This window comes from Oncorhynchus nerka, linkage group LG15, assembly GCF_034236695.1.
Source record: "Oncorhynchus nerka isolate Pitt River linkage group LG15, Oner_Uvic_2.0, whole genome shotgun sequence".
NCBI lineage: Eukaryota > Metazoa > Chordata > Actinopteri > Salmoniformes > Salmonidae > Oncorhynchus > Oncorhynchus nerka.
Genome location: NC_088410.1, coordinates 60,713,742 through 60,737,322, shown reverse-complemented (window position 1 = coordinate 60,737,322; position 23,581 = coordinate 60,713,742). Strand labels below are relative to the sequence as shown.

General features: G+C 44.2%; 1 protein-coding gene across 1 annotated transcript; it reads right to left on the bottom strand.

The window, feature by feature from the left end:
- Positions 1–888: 888 nt before the first annotated feature.
- Positions 889–16,862, bottom strand: LOC115143680 (transmembrane protein 233-like). The gene is made up of 3 exons (XM_029684153.2): positions 16,283–16,862; positions 14,961–15,095; positions 889–14,697 (listed from the first exon to the last, which is right to left on the bottom strand). The coding sequence occupies exons 1-3, from the start codon at positions 16,487–16,489 to the stop codon at positions 14,686–14,688; spliced, it is 354 nt and encodes a 117-aa protein (XP_029540013.1). The 5' UTR covers positions 16,490–16,862; the 3' UTR covers positions 889–14,685.
- Between the last annotated feature and the right edge of the window lie 6,719 nt (positions 16,863–23,581).

The following is a 23,581-nucleotide window of genomic DNA, read 5'->3' as shown; positions in this document are numbered from 1 at the left end:
CAAGTCACAGTGATAGAAAGAGAAATTGGCGTGCTCAGCTCAAATATTTGTAGTAAAAGAAATGTGGGTGCTAGGTTCAAAAGGCATGTACTAGAAGGAGGGAAAAGATTTAGTGGCTTATTTCTTTGCAATAGAGGTCAAAGACACTTTCCGGCGGCAACCTTTGTCACATTTCTGAGTGAACAATTACGTTTTGGTGGTTCAGTCCAAATGAAGACAACACAACTCCCTGTCAGTCTAAGTTGCCTCTGGCACAGGAAGCATATGTGCATGGAGCAGCAGCAGATCCCATGTCTCAGGTTTCTGTTTACTGCCAGTTCCACATCACAAACCCAGGAGTTCCAAAGAAACATCAATCACACCGATTTGTCTAAAAACTGTTTTCATTTCGAGTGCCTGAGGTGTGTCTATTTGTGATGTGGTGTCTGAACCAGGAAGTTAGTTAAAGTTCCTTTCAAGCACTGAGCTCATGGATATAGTTTCTCTATCCCGAGGGTTTAGACAGTGGACGACACTCGGATGTGGGGTGGGAACTGTTTACCAGTGTGCCATAATTTTTATAAGACATTTATCCCTTCCTATGTACAGATGTCATATCTTAATTTGCACAGCAGGAAATGCAAACTTGCAGGCTATTCAAGCTTTAAAAAGGCTTCTAAAGTTGATATTTTCCACTTTAAAATAGATTTGCCCTTAATGAAAAATGTATCAACTCCTACAAAATTGTCAATTTATTATAAACCACATAATAATTACCTGTTGATGCAGGATTATTTTCCTCCTCTGAGAAACTGGTCAAATTAAGATAGGAAATGTCACAGTTTAGTGTCAACCTCTTTACTCCACCCAACACAGGATGTATGTAATGATGGGGCGGTGAGTCGGAAGCAGGTGCAGGTGAAACATTTTAATCAAACAACAAAACTAAGAACACGACACTAACATAAGGCAGTATGCCGATAAACAAGAACAATACCAACTGGTGAGTGAAAATGGGAGACTGACATACAAATATGAGGAAATTAGGAAGGTAATGGAGTCCAGGTATGAATCATAATGATTCACATGTGTGTGTAATGATGAGTACCAGGTGTGCGTAATGATGATTCCCAGGACCGGTGGTTAGTACTCTGGCGACATTGTACGCCGGAGGGGAGTTGCAGGAGTAGACTTGATAATTGAATATTCTCCAGCACACAACCCCAACACACAAGACCAGGACAGGTAAGTATGCTCAAGGTAAGTCATTTTAAATTCATGGGTTAACATGGATCGGACACAATAGAGCCTCCACTCAGGTAGGTTATCCTCCGTCTGACTCTCTCAGGTAAATAGCGGGCATGCAAAAGGGACACAATCTGAATTATTCTGATATGGCACTGCAACAAGATAGTTATTCTAATGGAAGGAACTGCAAACAATATGGTGAAAGGCACTACAATGTCGCTCTGGTGCTGCATACAATATGGGACCAACCCTTGGCCCTGCTCGACTCTGCCAAGCCCTTTGAAGGACTCTACTACTATGGGACAAAATAAGGAGCGTGAAAGACAGACAAGACAACATACAGAAAGGGTTGGGATAGATTCTCGATTTCTAGGGCCCAACAAGAACCATATCCCCACAAAATAAAATAAACGTCTCTGTATGGCGATATCCAGATCGGCATAGCTCCCTGTCCTGGAGCGCGCCTGGTCTGAGACTCTGCTTGGCGACGTCACCGATGGACCCGCCTCCGGTGCTAAACAAGAGGAAGACAGACAGCAGGGAAACATGCCAACAATAGTGGGTTTCAGTGGCAGGGCAAAACAGCCCAGAGAGAGCAAGATTGGTGAAAATGGAACACGTCCCTTACTTGTGCCGTACCAATGCCTCTCTAGGTCCTCTGCTCTCGGATCGCCACTCAACTCCACAGCTCCAGTTCGTCATCAGGGCAACCACCCATGAGTTGCATCTGGGAGCGGTCTGAAGGTCGTTAGGGGCAAGGCTGCACATGGTTCAGATGAATGGCCCCTTTTGGTCTCCTCCCTCTGGTCGGACACAAAAGACTGCCAGTCCAGGCCGAAGGTGTCCTAGAATGACAAAAGACTGCGGCTGTCATCGGGGGGGCTATTTTACCCTGATCTTGTCATCGGAAGTTCTGCAGGAGCACCCGGTCACCAGCCATCAATGGAAGGTCCTTTCTCCGCTTGTTGTACCGCTGTTTGTTCTCGCTCCTGCTAATGTCGGGTCCATGCCTCGACCTGACTGTAGACCAGTTGTAGCTGGTCATGATGGTGCCTCAGCCATCCATCAAGGTCCATCTGCAGTGTCTTGGCCTCCACACCTGAAGTCACATCAACAGGAAGACCGGCATGCCTGCCACTCATTACAAAGAATGGGGTAAGACTGGTGCTGCCATGTTCAGTGTTTTTGTATGCCTGGAGAAGTATAGGTAACTGCTCTGACCAACCCATCTGCTCATCTTGCCCCAGGGACCCAAGGAGAGATAACAATGTTTGATTAAACCGCTTACAGGCCCCTTTGCCTCCATTTGGGCCTTTCAGCTCGGTTGACCCTCTCTGCTAATGATAGAAGGTATTGATGCTCCTGTTGAATCAGACACACCTGCCTGTCCGTGCTGGATAATCTGGAGAGAAAATCAGCAGTCTGGTAGAGCAACTGGGGTGGTACTTCACCAGAAAACTGGAAACTGTACAGCTGGGCCACCCAGTGCTGTGCAACTGACCCCTGTTTTGCAGTTTAGGTGGACCAGGGGGTTGTTTTCTGTGTAAACTGTGAACTTCGCCCCTCACAGGTAGTCTCTGGATATTTTAGTCACTGCCCATACAAGGTTTGACTGAACTATAGTTCTGATCATTCCTCTCCAGAGGAGACAGGCTCGGTCTGGCATAGGAAATTACTCTCTCCTTGTCACCTTGGACAGCACTGCCCCAAGGCCCCTCAATCTAGCGTCAGTGTAGGCGAGAAATGGTTTACTGAAGTCGGCATATGCCAGAATTGGGGCACTGCTTGACTCACCACATGCCCCAAGTAGACCACCTCCCTCTGCCAGAGCTGACATTTCGTAGGCTGTAATATCAGGACATGCTTGGCAAGCCTCTTGAACACCTAATCTAGATGGGTGTAAAAGTCAGTTGAGTAGATAATACCATGAAGTAGATCAAAAGAAAGTTGTTTACCTTGCTTCCTAGACATTTCTGCATGAGGCTCTGGAAGGTGGCAGGGGCGTTGCAGAGTCCAAAGGGCATGCCAGAGAACTCAAACAGCCCCAAGGGTGTGGTGAAAGAAGTCAGCTCAGGGACTCAAGCTTTCTGTGATTACCCCAGACTAGCATCCATGCCCGTTGGAGTCTGAGCTCTGCGTACAGGCTTGGTGAAATTGGCTGGTGTCTCTCTAGGCTAAGGGGGGTGGACAGTACCTGTGGGAATGTGATGTAGGACAGCATCAGCCTTAGCAAAATCCTCCTCATGGGCAGAGAACACACTTGACCAATGGGATAGGAGAGCATGGAGCCTTTGTTGCTGTGTTGGCTCCCTTTACCGGTTGGAAGTTTACAGGGGGTTGGCCATCAGAATGTAACTGAACTGTCTGCACATCCACCTCAACTTCACCTGGTGTCTGGGTGCGTAGCACCAGGTCCCACTCTCCACAGATCTGAGAAGGCTCCAAGAGGGTAACAAGGGGGTAAGGGTTTCAATTCAGCAGTCAAAAGGGTAGCCTTTCTCCTTGCACTCTTGCCACACAACTCCATCATCAGTATCCTCCACCAGGGTTTAGCAGTCTTTGGAGGAGGTCTCACCAACAACTCCAGCCCACAGCAACTTTTCACTGCTAGCTGGGATCCCATTGGGGTCTCTCTTGGACAGGCATGCAGTACCTGGTCCCCCATCATGCTCATCGGTCTGCATGACTCGTCTGCAGACAGCGAAAGCATTCTGCCACTCCTTCCTGGCAGCTACCCACAGTGGCGTTGAACCCAGTGAGACTCCTTCGAACAGCTCCTTCCAGCATTAGCCTATGACGGTCATCACAATCACAACCCTGGAACTTGCACTCCTCCAACTACAAAATCCACGACCGCATAGCCGACAAAGGGGATGTGTAGGCAATTGGCTGCCTTCAACGTGAGCCGGCGGAGATCTGAAGAATCTTGCATAGGGAGATGAACAAACCACTTCTGAAAACTAAACACTGTTACATTAGACACCGTATCCAACATACAGTTGAAATCGGAAGTTTACATACAGTTAGGTTGGAGTCATTAAGACTAGTTTTTCAACCACTCCACAAATATCTTGTTAACAAACTATAGTTTTGACAAGTCGGATAGGACATCTACTTTGTGCATGACAAAAGTAATTTTTTCAACAGTTGTTTACAGACAGATTATTTCACTTATAATTCACTATATCACAATTCCAGTGGGTCAGAGGTTTACATACGCTAAGTTGACTGTGCCTTTAAACAGCTTGGAAAATTCCAGAAAATGATGTCATGGCTTTAGAAGCTTCTGACAGGCTAATTGACATCATTTGAGTTAATTGGGGGTGTACCTGTGGATGTATTTCAGGGCCTACCTTCAAACTCAGTGCCTCTTTGCTTGACATCATGGGAAAACCAAAGAAATCAGCCAAGACCTCAGAAAAAAAATTGTAGACCTCCACAAGTCTGGTTCATCCTTGGAAGCAATTTCCAAACGCCTAAACTTACCATGTTTATCTGTACAAACAATAGTACGCAAGTATAAACACCATAGGACCACGCAGACGTCATACCACTCAGGAAGGAGACGCGTTCTGTCTCCTTGAGATGAACGTACTTTGCTGCAAAAGTGAAAATCAATCTCAGAACAACAGCAAAGGACCTTGTGAAGATGCTGGAGGAAATGGGTACAAAAGTATCTATATCCACAGTAAAACGTGTCCTATATCAACATAACCTGAAAGGCCGCTCAGCAAGGAAGAAGCCACTACTCCAAAACTGCCATAAAAAAGCCAGACTACGGTTTGCAACTGCACATAGGGACAAAGATCATACTTTTTGGAGAAATGTCCTCTGGTCTGAGGAAACAAAAATAGAATTGTTTGGCCATAATGACCATAGTTATGTTTGGAGGAAAGGGGGAGGCTTGCAAGCCGAAGAACACCATCCCAACCGTGAAGCACGGGGATGGCAGCATCATTTTGTGGGGGTGCTTTGCTGCAGGAGGGACTGGTGCACTTCACAAAATAGATGGCATCATGAGGAAATAAAATTATGTGGATATATTGAAGCAACATCTCAAGACATCAGTCAGGAAGTTGAAGCTTGGTCGCAAATGGGTCTTCCAAATGGACAATGACCACAAGCATACTTCCAAAGTTGTGGCAAAATGGCTTAAGTCAAGGTATTGGAGTGGCCATCACAAAGCCCTGACCTCATCCTATAGAAAATATGTGGGCAGAACTGAAAAAGCATGTGCGAGCAAGGAGGCCTACAAACCTGACTCAGTTACACCAGTCTTGCCAGGAGGAATGGGCCAAAATTCACCCAACTTATTGTGGGAGCTTGTGGAAGGCTACCTGAAATGTTTGACCCAAGTTAAACAATTTAAAGGCAATGCTACCAAATACTAATTGAGTGTATGTGAACTTCTGACCCACTGGGAATGTGATGAAAGAAATAACAGCTGAAAGAAATCATTCTCTCTACTATTATTCTGACATTTCACATTCTTAAAATAAAGTGGTGATCCTAACTGACCTAAGACAGGGAATTACTAGGATTAAATGTCAGGAAAAACTGAGCGTAAATTGATTTGGCTAAGATGTATGTAAACTTCCGACTTCAACTGTACATGTTTTTTTATTTTGATTACTTCCACTTCTATATGAGGACAGTTTCCCACAACAGCTGACTTCTCAGGGCTTTCCTCCTGCCTGGTGCCTGTAGCCCGACATCTAACCAGGGGATTCCTATTTTAAAAGGGCCTGTTCATCTCTCTGGGTGGAGCAGAAGCATTTGATGTGGCCAGGCTGTCTACACCCCAAACAAATGGGTCTGCCCTGTCAGTCCCACTGGAATGGGGTTCTCTTTCCATTAGAGAAAGCGGCGCAGCTGAATTAGACTTCTGCTGTATGACCTCTCACTAGGGTCTCTGCCAGGCTGTTCAGTTGCTCCTTCATCTCCTGCCATAGCTCACCACATGTTCTCCTTCCATTGCTCAAAGTCTGCAGTGGTTCACAGCGGCTGGGGTGCCACTTGTATGGGGAACAGTACGGCAAACCTGGCAGTCCTTTCCCTCCATCTCTCTGGCCAGAGACTCAGCCTTCTAACTAACCTTAATGGCATCCCTTGCTGTCGCTAGGCATACTTTTGGAGCGCCTGTTCCACAGGGCCCTCCTTTAGACCTGTACTGAATTGGTCCCTAAGAGTTTATTCATCCTTGGCATATCCGGCCGGATCTGATGGGAGCTATCGGCTAAACAACTCCCATGTGCACAGGAGGTAGTCTCCCATAGGCTTATCTCCCCTCGGGTTACAGTCAAAGAAGTGGGACTGGAGAGTTGGTGTAGGGTCAGAGGCTGCCAAATCGGGCCTGTAATGCAGCCCACAAAGAAGCAGGTGAGTTCCTCTGGGCTTAACTAAACATGGTTTCTCTTTGCACGGCCATCTAGAGCTCCCATGATGAAATCAATCTGCTGCTGTTCTGCCATTCCTTGCACCCTCAATATTGCTTCCATTTGTGCTTGCCACTACCTGTCCACTACTCTCAGCAGCAAATTTGGGAACCCAGGGTGAACACATGAACCAAGGCATTGCTACAGGAGTATACTGAGGTAGAGTGCATGCCCCTGAAGGAATAGAGCATTCTGCCCCCTGTGCTCCATCCCCTCGCTGATCATTAGTCCCCTGTGCAAGAGAAGTGTGCATGGAAAAACCGTGCCGACCCAACGCCACTTAAAGAGGTGTCACTGTTAAGTGTGAACCCCTTTTTACTCCACCCAACACAGTATTTAATGTTCTCCAGCACACAACCCCAACACAGGAGACCAGGACAGGTACGTTTCATTTTCCATTCACGGGTTAACATGGGTCGGACCCCGTTTCCCCATCTCCCACAGCAGACTGTGCGATAGTGTCGACATAATAGAGCCTCCCCTCAGGTAGGTTACCCTCCATCTGACTCCCTCAGGTAAATAGCTGGCATGCAAAAATGACACAGCAACATACTGCACACTGATTTATTCGGATATGGCACTGCAACAAGATACAGTGCCTTGTAAAAGTATTCTTCCCCCTTTGTGTTTTTCCTCTTTTGTTGCATTACAACCTGTAATTTAAATAGATTTTTATTTGGATTTCATGTAATGGACATACACAAAATACTCCAAATTGGTGAAGTGAAATGAAAAGAATGACTTGTTTCAAAAAATTCAAAAAATGCATGTGTATTCACCCCCTTTGCTAAGACCCTAAATAAGATCTGGTGAAACCAATTACCTTCAGAAGTCACATAATTAGTTAGATTTCACACAGGTGGACTTTATTTAGGTGTCACATGATCTGTCACATAATCTCAGTGTATATATACACCTGTTATGAAAGGTCCCAGAGTCTGCAGCACCACTAAGCAAGGGGAATCACCGAGCAAGCGGAACCATAAAGACGAAGGAGCTCTCCAAACAGGTCAGGAACAAAGTTGTGGAGAAATACAGATCAGGGTTGAGTTATAAAAAAATATCAGAAACTTTGAACATCCCACAGAGCACCATTAAATCCATTATTAAAAAATGGAATAAATATGGCACCACAACAAACCTGCCAAAAGAGGGCCGCCCACCAAAACTCACAGACCAGGCAACGAGGGCATTAATCAGAGGCAACAAAGAGACCAAAGACAACCCTGAGGGAGCTGCAAAGCTCCACAGCAGAGATTGGAGTATATGTCCATAGGACCACTTTAAGCCGTACACTCCACAGATCTGGGATTTATTGAAGAGTGGCCATAAAAAAGCCACTGCATAAAGAAAAATAAGCAAACACGTTTGGTGTTCGCCAAAAGGCATGTGGGAGACTCCCCAAACATATGGAAAAAGATACTCTGGTCAGATGAGACTAAAATTGAGCTTTTTGGCCATCAAGGAAAGTGCTATGTCTGGCGCAAACCCAACACCTCTCATCACCCCGAGAACAACATCCCCACAGTGAAGCATGGTGGTGGCAGCATCATGCTGTGGCGATGTTTTCATCGGCAGGGGCTGGGAAACTGGTCAGAATTGAAGGAATCATGGATGGTGCTAAATACAGGGAAATTCTTGAGGAAAACCTGTTTTAGTCTTCCAGAGATTTGAGACTGGGACAGAGGTTCACCTTCCAGCAATACAATGACCCTAAGCATATTGCTAAAGCAAAACTCGAGGGGTTTAAGGGGAAACATTTAAATATCTTGGAATGGCCTAGTCAAAGCCCAGACCTCAATCCAATTGAGAATCTGTGGTATGACTTAAAGATTGCTGTACACCAGCGGAACCCATCCAAATCCCAGTGGCTAGATGTGCCAAGCTTATAGAGACACCCCAAGAGACTTGCAGCTGTAATTGTTGCAAAAGGTGGCTCTACAAAGTAGTGACTTTGGGGGGTGAGGTGAATAGTTATGCACACTCAAGTTCTATTTTTTGGGGTCTTATTTCTTGTTTGCTAAACAATAAAAACAATACAACCCCCCCCCAAAAATCTATTTAATTCCAGGTTGAAAGGAAACAAAAATGCCAAGGGGGGTGAATACTTTCGCAAGCCACTGTAGTTATTCTAATGGAAGGCACTGCAAATAATATAGTGAAAAGCACTGCAATCTCGACTCTGGTTCTGCACATAAATGGGACCTACCCTTGGCCCTGCTATACTCTGACGATCTGCTATGGGACAAAATAAAGAGGGGGAAAGACAGACAACATACAGAAAGGGTCGGGATAGGTTTTAGATTTCTAGGGTCTGACAAGGATCATATCCCCACAAAATAAAATAAACGTCTCTGTATGGCGATATCCAGATCCGTAAAGCTCCCTGTCCTGGAACGCGCCCGGTCTGAGACTCAGCTTGATGTCATCACCAATGGAACCGTCTCCGGTGCTAAACGAGAGTAAGACAGACGGAACGGAAACCACTAGACACTGGTCCAGTGTGATCACAGCAATGGTCCAAGACATGATCCCTTGAATAGGGGGCCGATCCCCATTCAAGGGACATTCTCCGCTCAACTCCCAGCCTCGAACACCACAAAACACACAGCCTTGAATGGAAATGACAGCCAATCCCCAGCTTCCGATTAGCTAACTCGCTGGATATGCGTCTGATCACACCAGCCCCGCCACCCAATTATCCACTTATCTACGAATCCATCTCGTGACATACATACATACAGTATGTACAAGCAAACATTTTGTTTGTAACCTTTGTTGTCACCATTATGTAATCCAAAAGCACCTATAACTTGTAGCAAAACACTTCTTGGATAACAATTTGTTTGATAAAATAGACAAGAAATGTCGAACAGAAAGATACCCCGTAGTTTTGTAAAAACACATTTTTTATTTTCCATAAAGCAAAACATATCATTCTTGACCTCACTAGGCTCTAATTTGAAACCACACTACCATAATGTATATCAGTATGTTTTCTTTTCTGGTAGCTTGTGAAAAGATGATCCTACCACAGCTTTCCTATATCTACCCTCCAGATTAGTTGGTGTGTGAAGTCTTAGCAGTGGCATCTTGAACATCCACAGACTACCAGGGATTTATGTGACCCACTACCCAAAATCCACATCTTTACTACTCTTCTGACAGTCTCTTAAGGTAGGAGATGGATAAGCACCGATGACATGCCATTTTAGGTCAAGCAGGGAATGTGCCTGTGCAGAGTATTCCAGCGCATCTTATTACCAAAGGTTCTGTCAAACTAACCAGCCACAGACCATCGTTGACCGTCTCCCGTACGGCTCTCAGGCTTAAGCCACTGACTGGCTGTGTGCCCCACTTGTCTTAACACGTTCTCAGGACTATCCTCTTTCCCTCATCATCATCACCGTTAGGTTATAATGCTGCGTTGCGTGGGAAGCATGATATTGAGAAGTGTCCAGTGAAACAAACTCTCAAGTGGACCGAACAGGTTACAACAGTGAAACTTGGTTGTGTGGAAACAGAAGCCTACATCAGTTTTGACTTGTGTGATTATTTCATGCATTAAAAACTCATTGGCCAATAGAAAATAATTTCACTACAACTTTCACTAGCCTGTTATAGACATTGTCATCCTTTACAAGGCAGACACTTGTCATTGCAATGCCATTGGCTGATATCCCATTGACATACTGTTCCCCTGTTACTAGTGGAGGCCCAAATCAAAATCAAATCAAATTTATTTATATAGCCCTTCGTACATCAGCTGATATCTCAAAGTGCTGTACAGAAACCCAGCCTAAAACCCCAAACAGCAAGCAATGCAGGTGTAGAAGCAAGGTGGCTAGGAAAAACTCCCTAGAAAGGCCAAAACCTAGGAAGAAACCTAGAGAGGAACCAGGCTATGTGGGGTGGCCAGTCCACTTCTGGCAGTGCCGGGTGGAGATTATAACAGAACATGGCCAAGATGTTCAAATGTTCATAAATTACCAGCATGGTCGAATAATAATAAGGCAGAACAGTTGAAACTGCCCACAACTGAACTCCATAGAAACCAGGCCTCTCACAGCAAGCTGAAATGTAGCCTCGCATGGAAGCATTTTACCATTTTCTTTTCAGGACAACCAGGCCTACAAGTAGAATACAAAATCATTTGACATAAACAGTTGCATTCATGAGTTTTATTGACAAATGTCAATAAACAAATAAGGCCTGCCAAGCAAAAACCGAATAAAAAAATGAATTTATAAGAATGCCTTAAGTACAGAAATTGTTTACTCGGTGGGTAATGAATGTCCAACTAGTCAGTGACAACTGTGTGGATTTCGGAGTTTGTTACAGAAACTATGTGAGCTTATTACAGTACTATAGACATTATTTCCTGGGATTTCCTATGATCTTCTATGTTGAAGAACCCCTTACCTTCTAAGGACTGGTGTGTAGCTTGTGAGCGCCATAGAGCAAAACGTCAGAGTCTCAGCTCTTCATAGATGGTTCATAATAGTTTGTAGTTCACCATTCGGACTATACAGACGTTTTTTATGAGAAGAACCGCCCCTTGACCCCGCCTCGGACCCCTTCTACGCTTGTCTCACAATCACTGCTCTAACTCAGCCCCTGTTAATCACACATACTAATGGTTGGTATCAGCGGATACAGAAGAATAGACAAATCCAATGGTACAACTGGAAGACTGTAGCTCAAACACACAATGTTTAAAAGGGGTTAGTCCAAAACGCGCCAGTGTGATAGTGGGACTCAACAGGTAGTAGCTGAGTCAGCTCTTGTCCATGTGAGCTACACTTGGCAGAACACAGCAGGCTAGCGTGTCATGCAGCCCAACACCAGCACACAGGGGGACATCTGTCCCTATATTTAGCCAGTGATGGGCGATACTGTTACATATCAAACTACAGGATCCTTCCGACTCGGCAGATTGCAGGGGACTAGGGGAGAGCCAGGGGGAATGGGAGATGGGTGAATGAGGGCCAGAGCAGGTTGTGGGCAGTAATTAAGACCATCTGTGTTCAACCTGAGCTATCTGTGACCAAAACTAAACAACTCTCAGAACAACTCCTAAACCCTTCATATGCCCTGTCAATGGCAAACATGAACATAAACCCAAATCTTAGTTTTTTTAAAGACATTTGTTACTAATTCATCTTTATTATGTAGCTATTCTAATATGTTACATTCTGTCGGTATAAAGTTGTTATTCCTGTATTGTCATTCTGTTTAGTTTTTTTCTTTTTTACATGAGAAAGAAACACTCCTACACATACAGTGCATTGGGAAAATATTCAGACCACTTGACTTTTTACACATTTTATTACGTTACAGACTTAGTCTAAAATTTATTCAATCGTTTTTTCCCCATCAATCTACACACAATACTCCATAATGACAAAGCAAAAACAGGTTTTTGCTTTTAAATTTGTAAAAAATAAACAACTGACATCACATTTACATGAGTATTATTTACTCAGTACTCTGTTAAAGCACTTTTGTCAGCGATTACAGCCTCAAGTCTTCTTGGATATGACGCTACAAGCTTGGCACACCTGTATTTGGGGAGTTTCTCCCATTCTTCTCTGTAGATTCCCTCCAGCTCTGCCGGGTTGGATGGGTAAGGTCGCTGCACAGCTATTTTTCAGGTCTCTCCAGAGATGTTTGATCGGGTTCAAGTCTGGGCTCTGGCTGGGCCACTTAAGGATATTCAGAGACTTGTCCCAAAGCCACTCCTGCGTTGTCTTGGCTGTGTGCTTAGGATCCTTGTCCTGTTGGAAGGTGAACCGTCTGCTCCCAGTCTGAGGTCCTGAGCGCTCTGAAGCAGGTTTTCATCAAGGATCTCTTTGTACTTTGCTCCGTTCATCTTTCGATCCTGATTAGTTTCCCTCTCCCTGCCGCTGAAAAACACCCCCACAGCATGATGCTGCCACCACTATGTATTACCATAGAGATGGTGCCAGGTTTCCTCCAGATGTAACGGTTGGCATTCAGGCTAAATATTTCAATCTTGGTTCCATCAGACCAGAGAATCTTGTTTCTCATGGTCAGAGTCATTTAGGTGCCTTTTGGCAAACTCCAAGCAGGCTGTCACGTGCCTTTTACTAAGGAGTGGCTTCCGTCTGGCCACTCTACCATAAAGGCCTGATTGGTGAAGTGCTGCAGAGATGGTTGTCCTTCTGGAAGGTTCTCCCATCTCCGCAAAGGAACTCAGGTTTGTCAGCGTAACCATCAGATTCTTGGTCACCTCCCTGACCAACGTGCTTCTCCCCAGATTGCTCAGTTTGGCCAGGTAGCCAGCTCTAGAAAGAGTCCTGGTGGTAACAAACTTCTTCCATTTAAGAATGATGGAGGCCACTGTGTTCTTGGGGACCTTCAATGCTGCAGACGTCTTTTAGAACCCTTCCATAAATGTGTAACTCAACATCTCGGACCTCTACAGAGAATTCCTTCAACATCATGGCTTGGTTTTGCTCTGACATGCACTGTCAACTGTAGGACCTCATATAGACAGGTCTTTGCACTCAAATGTACTGTTAACTATGGGACCTTTTATAGACAGGTGTGTGCCTTTCCAAATCATGTCCAATCAATAGAATTTACCACAGGTGGACTCCAATCAAGTTGTAAAACATCTCAAGGATGATAAATGGAAACAGGATCCACCTGAGCTCAATTTTGAATCTCTTAGCAAAGGGTCTGAATTCTTATGTAAATAAGGTCTGATTTTTGTTTGTAATACATTTGCAAAAATAAAACCTGTTTTCGTATTGTCATAGTGGGGTATTGTGTGTAGATTGAGGAGGACATTTTATAATAAGGCTTTAACATAACAAAATGTGGATAAAGGGAAGGGGTCTGAATACTTTCAGAATGCACTGTACATATTTGGCAGATGTAATATCAAGTAAATAAGTGAAAGACATTTATGACAGTAAACACTCGACAGTTACGTGATTGACACATCAAACATCCCAAGTGGCACAATAATGCCACGTTCAGAACAACTGGGTACTTGGAAATCTCCTACTTCCAACTTCAGTTCAGTGCATTCAAGACAGCTGGAAAAAAATAGCTCCGACTGGGAAAATAGTTTTGACTGGTCATCCAACTCGGAATTCCAATTCGGAAACTCTGGGATCCTTCTAGAACTCTGACTATCCGACCTGAAAATCCCTGATATCATGATTTGACCTAATTTTTCCAGAGTTCCCGGTTGTCTTGAAAGCACCATAAATACAGTAATTGTCAGCATGTAAGTGCTACAGTGACCACACAGTTACCGCTGCAAAAAGTAATTGTTCACTCGTCCAACAGCCCACATTATCAATAAATGCACACAGGAATGGGCAGGTGTTTCTTCCTCTTATAATGTGTGTGTATGTGTGTTTATTTACCAGAAGTCCTCACAAGGATAGTAAAACAAGGAAAATTCAGACAAGTGGGGACATTTTGCTGGTCCCCACGAGGAAAAACGCTATTGTAGGCTTAGGGTTTAGGTTTAGCGTTAGGGTTGCAATTAGGGTTAGTGTTAGGGTTAGGTATAGTTTTAGGGTTTGGGGTTAAGGTTAGGCTTAAGGTTGAGGTTAGAATTATATTTAGAAGTGAGGGAAAATAGGATTTTGGATGGGAATCAATTCTTTGGTCCCCACAAAGATAGCAATACAAAACTGTGTGTGTGTCTGTGTGCGTGCATGCGTGCCCAAGGTTTGTGCTGCGGGTAATCATGTGATCCAGAGGTCAGTGTTCCATACAGTCTTTCAAAAGCAGAGTCTTGCTTCTTAAGTTCTTCTCCCAGATGAAAGAGTAGAAAGGCTGGGTGTGGAGCATGTGTGACAGCAAGAAAAGATGGATACCACACCTGGAGTGGAGTCCCATTCTTGAGGATGGAGATTACTGCCAAATCCGGGGCCCCAGAACCCTTGTCATAGTCCATTCAGAGAGGTGTCCATAGTCCATGTCTTTGAGAGCGACATTTAATTTGTTTGGCTTTTTCCAGGCACACCGCGCAACTCTTCTACAATTTATACTAGAATAGAGAGAAAGAAAAAACACACAGATGAGACATACACATATAAGTATGCAAATCGTATTTATATGTGGTTGAATGCCTGTTTGAGTGTTTGTCTCTGTTTAATATTTGCATGTACTTTATGTCTGTTCAAATAGTTGTTGTTTTCTTTGAAATACTTTGAGCTTTTGATTGAGCCTGCCTGGAGTGCCAGATGAGCAGCGTTAGCACTTTATGGGATATCCCATTGGTTACATTATGGGGAATGGCTGCCACATTACCGTGGTGAAGTGAACGATGATAAATATGGCGATGATGAGGAGGCCGATGATGATGGAGGCGATGGCCACTTGGAGAGCTTTCTGACCGAGTCGTCGCGAGCCGTCATAGTCTTGCAACTCATAACTTTTCCTGGACTGCATGGGGACAAGAGGGAAAACACTTCACTAAGGGAGCGATCAACTTCACCAGCAGTCGTGGACTAAAATGTGTTGCTTTACCATGGTCTTTTAAGGAGAAACATGTTCATGCCACATACTGTACCTACCTCATACTGAAGTAGACCTGTATTTGGAAAATCATTTGGAGTAAAAGAAATGTGTCATATTTACATGTGATACTCACATGTGAATGAGGTACGGAACACGTAACACCACACATGGGTTCAAATAGTATCCGTTTTCTTTCTAATATTTTGAGTGTTTGATTGAGCCTGGCTTGAGTGCCAGATGGGTGGGATTTGCACTTTTTACTATTCCAGAAATACTGGAATAGTAAAATACTATATGAACCCAGGTCTGCATAACATTGTGTGATTGTGTGTTTGAGAGTGAGAAAATAAAGGTGGGAGAGAAAGTAATGGAGTCCAAACCCTTTGGATGGGAAAGTGTGTCAGTGACGTGGTGTTTTGAGAGGTGAAAGGAGCGAGCATGTTTGGAGGGCACATCGAGCACGTCAGAGGGCACTTCGATGAAACCCTGCCCTACCACAGACACATCTGTTCCTCTCATCAGACACATTTGGCTCTTTTTTCTTCCTCAAACACATACACAGACTTCAGACCAACAAGCCGTGCACATACACGCATGGCCACACGCAGATATTAAAGTAAATACGGGATTACCGGTAGACTCCTTCCCATATTAGCAACACCACTTCTCTTTCTTGGTCCCACAAAAACACACACACATCGTGAGAAAGTTGGGGCAGAGATCCTAGTGTGATCAGCCAGCTCTCAACACCATATCTTATGACCTGACATGTAGCTTAAGAACATATGAGAATTGCAAAGGAGAACTGGCAAGCATTCAAAGCTGGTGCACCAGATATTTTTTTTTACGGCTTGTTGCTGGAATCCCAGAATATGATTATTGTCCTTTAGAGACGCAGTCAAAAGCTAGAGCAGAGTTGTTTACAATGTATTCATCTTGCAACATATCACTCAGCATTGGCTTTTTCCTTCATGGAAATTGACCTGAAATACTTTTCACATAATTTTCTATATATTTCTCATTCAGTAGTCTATACATTTATATCAGCTTTAAGACATATATTAGTCAGTGAGTAAACCGTTTCCCATATGCCTGTGATGTCCCCTACTCACCAGTACTGAAAAGACCAGAGCTACAATGTTGACTGGGTACGCAGGGCAGAAGCAGGTGAGGATTGTTAGCCACAGGTAACTGTGGAGGGGAGGTGGAGGATGCTGTTCCCCCATAAAACTAAGTCTGTCAAAGTCTGCACTCCCATTTAGGGAACTCTTAACACCCAAATGCCCTCTTATCGGCTCCAGAGCCAGAGGACGGGCCATGGTGTGGGTAACAGACGACAAGAGCGAAAACACAGCCAACGAGATGAAAAGAGAGACGAGCCACAAAACAACCAATGGAGAAAAAGGGAAAGTTAAAACAAAAGGAGATGAAGAAATCTCAGGCCAAAAGAAAACAAAAGGAAAAATAATGGCCAAATGGCAGAAATTCAGCCAATTGTAGGAATGGTACACAGCACAGGAACAACCCCACTCAGAAGAGGAAAAAAAGGGGCGAAGATCTGACTTGGAAAAATGAAGGATGGAATAGCCAGTGAAGGAGTAGAGTTGAGCAAGCTTCCAGGAACTGTCCAGAACTGATTGAGGGGTCTGAAGAAGGGAGGCTGGTGTGGAATGGGGGCGTCGAGACACCCCTACCCTCGCGTAGAGCTGACCTCATTTTCTTTAGGGTGGGCAACATTACCACCCTGTCTCACACACCCCTCCCCAGGCAAGAGAAAGGAGGGAGACGAGAGAGACCAGGATCTGACCTCATATGCTGTGGCTAACATTAATCTCCCCCTTCACACACACACACACACTGGCAGCCAGTCCTGGCCAACACTGAGCAAAATGTGTGTGTTAGTGGCGGAGGTCACTGTTTACCACTGGGACTTTGAACAAATGAGTTTGTTAAGTGTATAACACTGTATGAGTTTGTTAAGTGTATAACACTGTATTTCCCACACTCACAAACAACATGTACTCACACTGCAATCAATTCATCAATAAGACAAGGGTGACTAGCCAACCCTACTGCTTCTGTTTGAGCCCACCTTGAACACACCTGGGTGGTGTTCAGTAGGTATGAAGTGGGACAAAATGTACTGTACCTAGTCAAATAAAGGTTACGTATTAATATGTGCTTTGTCCTGCCAAGGTCAAGAACGGTGCTAGAGTCCTTCCAAAATATGTGTTGATGCTTCCCCTACATTTAAGTGACCCCCACTATAATAGGGCTTTCCAGAGGCTAGTCCAAATGACATCAGTCACTGGGAGTGACGACACCGTAGCTAAGCACATGATGACATGTCATCGCATCGGGTGGAAGTACCTGTCCTGTGGGATTAAGTTTACATCAAATCTCAAGACATACAAAAAAACTGAGGTAACACTGTGGCCTAATAATGCATTGTATGACTTGCTGTAAGGCATAAGTAGGGTTATTATAGGACAAATAGGCCAGTAACCCTCAAAATACATAAATGGGTATAAAAGCTTATACAAACAAATAAATCAAGAATGTTAATCATTTAATGTATTTCTTTATGGAAATAGATTCATGCCCCCCAAAAATAATTGTATTTGAGCTATCATATAGCTAACATATAGAATTGTTTTAAGATGGTCATACCAAGGACAACTTGCAGACTTGTTTACGTGTTGCTGTGCGTTTTGTTGCCAACCTTACTTTGCTGACAACTTTACGGTTTTTACTTTTTAATTACCATTTATATTTTTGTTTTTTCCCTCAACTTTTTTTTTCATTCAACTTTTTCACTCGGGACGCTTTATCTGGACATGGTTCGTCAGGACCTCCACCAGCCGAAGCTAAGTAGTAACATTAACATGATGCCTTCTAATTGCAGTCGCTGTACTCATAATATACAGGAGAACGACAAGCCCAGCTTCAGATGCAATCGTTAGGCAAGGGTAATTTCAGTGTAGGAAAGGATGAAACGGCGTCTGTGCCACCAGTAAGTACAGATAGTAACGTTAGTATAAATCCCCTCGCAAGGTCCCCGCAGCCGGACAACTTTCTCACGGTTTCTGGAGGAAAATGCTGTAGGAATGCTCAACCGGTGTCGCTCATTCAGCAGAAACGTTCAACCGGTTTTCCCAATTAAGCAACGAGTCGGAGTCAGAGGCCGAGCCTTCTCTTGTCTCTACTCCTCCCGTTACGGGGTCTGAGACGCCGAAGCTTCCCACCATTAGCTCTGACAAATTGAAAACTCTAGTCATTGGCGACTCCATTACCCGCAGTATTAGACTTCAAACGAATCATCCAGCGATCATACACTGTTTACCAGGGGGCAGGGCTACCGACGTTAAGGCTAATCTGAAGATGGTGCTGGCTAAAGCTAAAACTGGCGAGTGTAGAGAATATAGAGATATTGTTATCCACGTCGGCACCAACGATGTTAGGATGAAACAGTCAGAGATCACCAAGCGCAACATAGCTTCAGCGTGTAAATCAGCTAGAAAGATGTGTCGGCATCGAGTAATTGTCTCTAGCCCCCTCCCAGTTAGGGGGAGTGATGAGCTCTACAGCAGAGTCTCACAACTCAATCGCTGGTTGAAAACTGTTTTCTGCCCCTCCCAAAATATAGAATGTGTAGATAATTGGCCCTCTTTCTGGGACTCGCCCACAAACAGGACCAAGCCTGACCTGCTGAGGAGTGACGGACTCCATCCTAGCTGGAGGGGTGCTCTCATCTTATCTACCAACATAGACAGGGCTCTAACTCCTCTAGCTCCACAATGAAATAGGGTGCAGGCCAGGCAGCAGGCTGTTAGCCAGCCTGCCAGCATAGTGGAGTCTGCCACTAGCATAGTCAGTGTAGTCAGCTCAGCTATCACCATTGAGACCGTGTCTGTGCCTCGACCTAGGTTGGGCAAAACTAAACATGGCGGTGTTCGCCTTAGCAATCTCACTAGGATAAAGACCTCCATTCCTGTCATTGTTGAAAGAGATCATGATACCTCACATCTCAAAATAGGGCTACTTAATGTTAGATCCCTTACTTCAAAGGCAATTATAGTCAATGAACTAATCACTGATCATAATCTTGATGTGATTGGCCTGACTGAAACATGGCTTAAGCCTGATGAATAGTGACCATATCCCCCGTGCATCCCGCAAAGGCGGAGGTGTTGCTAACATTTATGATAGCAAATTTCAATTTACAAAAAAAAAATGACGTTTTCGTCTTTTGAGCTTCTAGTCATGAAATCTATGCAGCCTACTCAATCACTTTTTATAGCTACTGTTTTACAGGCCTCCTGGGCCATATACAGTGTTCCTCATTGAGTTCCCTGAATTCCTATCGGACCTTGTAGTTATAGCAGATAATATTCCAATCTTTGGTGACTTTAATATTCACATGGAAAAGTCCACAGACCCACTCCAAAAGGCTTTCGGAGCAATCATCGACTCAGTGGGTTTTATTACGTTTGCAATTGCAACAAATAATCTGCTCAGACCCCAACCAAGGAACATCAAAAGTCGTGCTATAAATTCACAGACAACACAAATATTCCTTGATGTCCTTCCAGACTCCCTCTGTCTACCCAAGGACGCCAGAGGACCAAAATCAGTTAACCACTTAATTGAGGAACTCAATTTAACCTTGCGCAATACCCTAGATGCAGTTGCACCCCTAAAACCTAAAAACATTTCTCATAAGAAACTAGCTCCCTGGTATACAGAAAATACCCGAGCTTTGAAGCAAGCTTCCAGAAAATTGGAACGGAAATGGCGCCACACCAAACTGGAAGTCTTCCGACTAGCTTGGAAAGACACTACCGTGCAGTATCGAAGAGCCCTTACTGCTGCTCGATCATCCTATTTTTCCAACTTAATTGAGGAAAATAAGAACAATCCGAAATTCCTTTTTGATACTGTCGCAAAGCTAACTAAAAAGCAGCATTCCCCAAGAGAGGATGGCTTTCACTTCAGCAGTAATAAATTCATGAACTTCTTTGAGGAAAAGATCATGATTATAAGAAAGCAAATTACGGACTCCTCTTTAAATCTGCGTATTCCTTCAAAGCTCAGTTGTCCTGAGTCTGCACCGGATGTGTACCAAACTCACTAAAAGTGGCAGTAATAATGCCTCTCTTGAAAAAGCCAAACCTTGACACAGAAAATATAAAAACTATCGGCCTATATCGAATCTTCCATTCCTCTCAAAAATTTTAGAAAAGGCTGTTGCGCAGCAACTCACTGCCTTCCTGATGACAAACAATGTATACGAAATGCTTCAGTCTGGTTTTAGACCCCATCAGAGCACTGAGACTGCACTTATGAAGGTGGTAAATGGCCTTTTAATGGCATCAGACCGAGGCTCTGCATCTGTCCTTGTGCTCCTAGACCCTAGTGCTGCTTTTGATACCATCGATCACCACATTCTTTTGGAGAGATTGGAAACTCAAATTGGTCTACACGGACAAGTTCTGGCCTGGTTTACATCTTATCTGTCGGGAAGATATCAGTTTGTCTCTGTGAATGGTTTGTCCTCTGACAAATCAACTGTACATTTCGGTGTTCCTCAAGGTTCCGTTTTAGGACCACTATTGTTTTCACTATATATTTTACCTCTTGGGGATGTCATTCGAAAACATAATGTTAACTTTCACTGCTATGTGGATGACACACAGCTGTACATTTCAATGAAACATGGTGAAGCCCCAAATTTGCCCTCGCTAGAAGCATGTGTTTCAGACATAAGGAAGTGGATGGCTGCAAACCTTCTACTTTTAAACTCAGACAAAACAGAGATGCTTGTTCTAGGTCCCAAGAAACAAAGAGATCTTCTGTTGAATCTGACAATTAATCTTAATGGTTGTACAGTCGTCTCAAATAAAACTGTGAAGGACCTCGGCGTTACTCTGGACCCTGATCTCTCTTTTGAAGAACATATCAAGACTGTTTCAAGGATAGCTTTTTTCCATCTACGTAACATTGCAAAAATCAGAAAATTTCTGTCCAAAAATGATGCAGAAAAATTAATCCATGCTTTTGTCACTTCTAGGTTAGACTACTGCAATGCTCTACTTTCCGGCTACCCGGATAAAGCACTAAATAAACTTCAGTTAGTGCTAAATACGTCTGCTAGAATCCTGACTAGAACCAAAAAATTTGATCATATTGCTCCAGTGCTGGCCTCCCTACACTGGCTTCCTATCAAGGCAAGGGCTGATTTCAAGGTTTTACTGCTAACCTACAAAGCATTACATGGGCTTGCTCCTACCTATCTCTCTGATTTGGTCCTGCCGTACATACCTACACGTACGCTACGGTCACTAGACGCAGGCTTCCTAATTGTCCCTAGAATTTCTAAGCAAACAGCTGGAGGCAGGGCTTTCTCCTATAGAGCTCCATTTTTATGGAATGGTCTGCCTACCCATGTGAGAGACGCAAACTCGGTCTCAAAGTCTTTACTGAAGACTCATCTCTTCAGTGGGTCATATGATTGAGTGTAGTCTGGCCCAGGAGTGTGAAGGTGAACGGAAAGGCTCTGGAGCAACGAACCGCCCTTGCTGTCTCTGCCTGGCCGGTTCCCCTCTTTCCACTGGGATTCTTTGCCTCTAACCCTATTGCAGGGGCTGAGTCACTGGCTTACTAGGGCTCTTTCATACCGTCCCTAGGAGGCGTGCGTCACTTGAGTGGGTTGAGTCACTGATGTAATCTTCCTGTCTGGGTTGGCGCCCCCCCTTGGGTTGTGCCTTGGCGGAGATCTTTGTGGGCTATACTCGGCCTTGTCTCTGGATGGTAAGTTGGTGGTTGAAGATATCCCTCTAGTGGTGTGGGGGCTGTGCTTTGGCAAAGTGGTGGGGTTATATCCTTCCTGTTTGGCCCTGTCCGGGGGTGTCATCGGATGGGGCCACAGTGTCTCCTGACCCCTCCTGTCTCAGCCTCCAGTATTTATGTTGCAGTAGTTTATGTGTCGGGGGGCTAGGGTCAGTTTGTTATATCTGGAGTACTTATCCTGTCCTATCCGGTGTCCTGTGTGAATTTAAGTATGCTCTCTCTCTCTTTCTTTCTCTCTCTCAGAGGACCTGAGCCCTAGAACCATGCCTCAGGACTACCTGACATGATGACTCCTTGCTGTCGCCAGTCCACCTGGCCGTGCTGCTGCTCCAGTTTTAACAAGTTCTTACAAACTTCTCAAATATCTTAAAAAAACTTCTTAAGATGTTTGTTGCTAGGCAGCTGTTTTAGCTATCTATCTACAGTGCCTTGCGAAAGTATTCGGCCCCCTTGAACTTTGCGACCTTTTGCCACATTTAATTTTTTATATTTTTTTAAACCTTTATTTAACCAGGCAAGTCAGTTAAGAACAAATTCTTATTTTCAATGACGGCCTAGGAACAGTGGGTTAACTGCCTGTTCAGGGGCAGAACGACAGATTTGTACCTTGTCAGCTCAGGGGTTTGAACTTTCAACCTTCCGGTTACTAGTCCAACGCTCTAACCACTAGGCTACGCTGCCGCCCCCACATTTCAGGCTTCAAACATAAAGATATAAAACTGTATTTTTTTGTGAAGAATCAACAACAATCATGAAGTGGAACGACATTTATTGGATATTTCAAACTTTTTTAACAAATCAAAAACTGAAAAATTGGGCGTGCAAAATTATTCAGCCCCCTTAAGTTAATACTTTGTAGCGCCACCTTTTGCTGCGATTACAGCTGTAAGTCGCTTGGGGTATGTCTCTATCAGTTTTGCACATCGAGAGACTGAAATTTTTTCCCATTCCTCCTTGCAAAACAGCTCGAGCTCAGTGAGGTTGGATGGAGAGCATTTGTGAACAGCAGTTTTCAGTTCTTTCCACAGATTCTCGATTGGATTCAGGTCTGGACTTTGACTTGGTCATTCTAACACCTGGGTATGTTTATTTTTGAACCATTCCATTGTAGATTTTGCTTTATGTTTTGGATCATTGTCTTGTTGGAAGACAAATCTCCGTCCCAGTCTCAGGTCTTTTGCAGAATGGTCCTGTATTTGGCTCCATCCATCTTCCCATCAATTTGAACCATCTTCCCTGTCCCTGCTGAAGAAAAGCAGGCCCAAACCATGATGCTGCCACCACCATGTTTGACAGTGGGGATGGTGTGTTCAGGGTGATGCGCTGTGTTGCTTTTACGCCAAACATAACGTTTTGAATTGTTGCCAAAAAGTTCAATTTTGGTTTCATCTGACCAGAGCACCTTCTTCCACATGTTTGGTGTGTCTCCCAGGTGGCTTGTGGCAAACTTTAAACAACACTTTTTATGGATATCTTTAAGAAATGGCTTTCTTCTTGCCACTCTTCCATAAAGGCCAGATTTGTGCAATATACGACTGATTGTTGTCCTATGGACAGAGTCT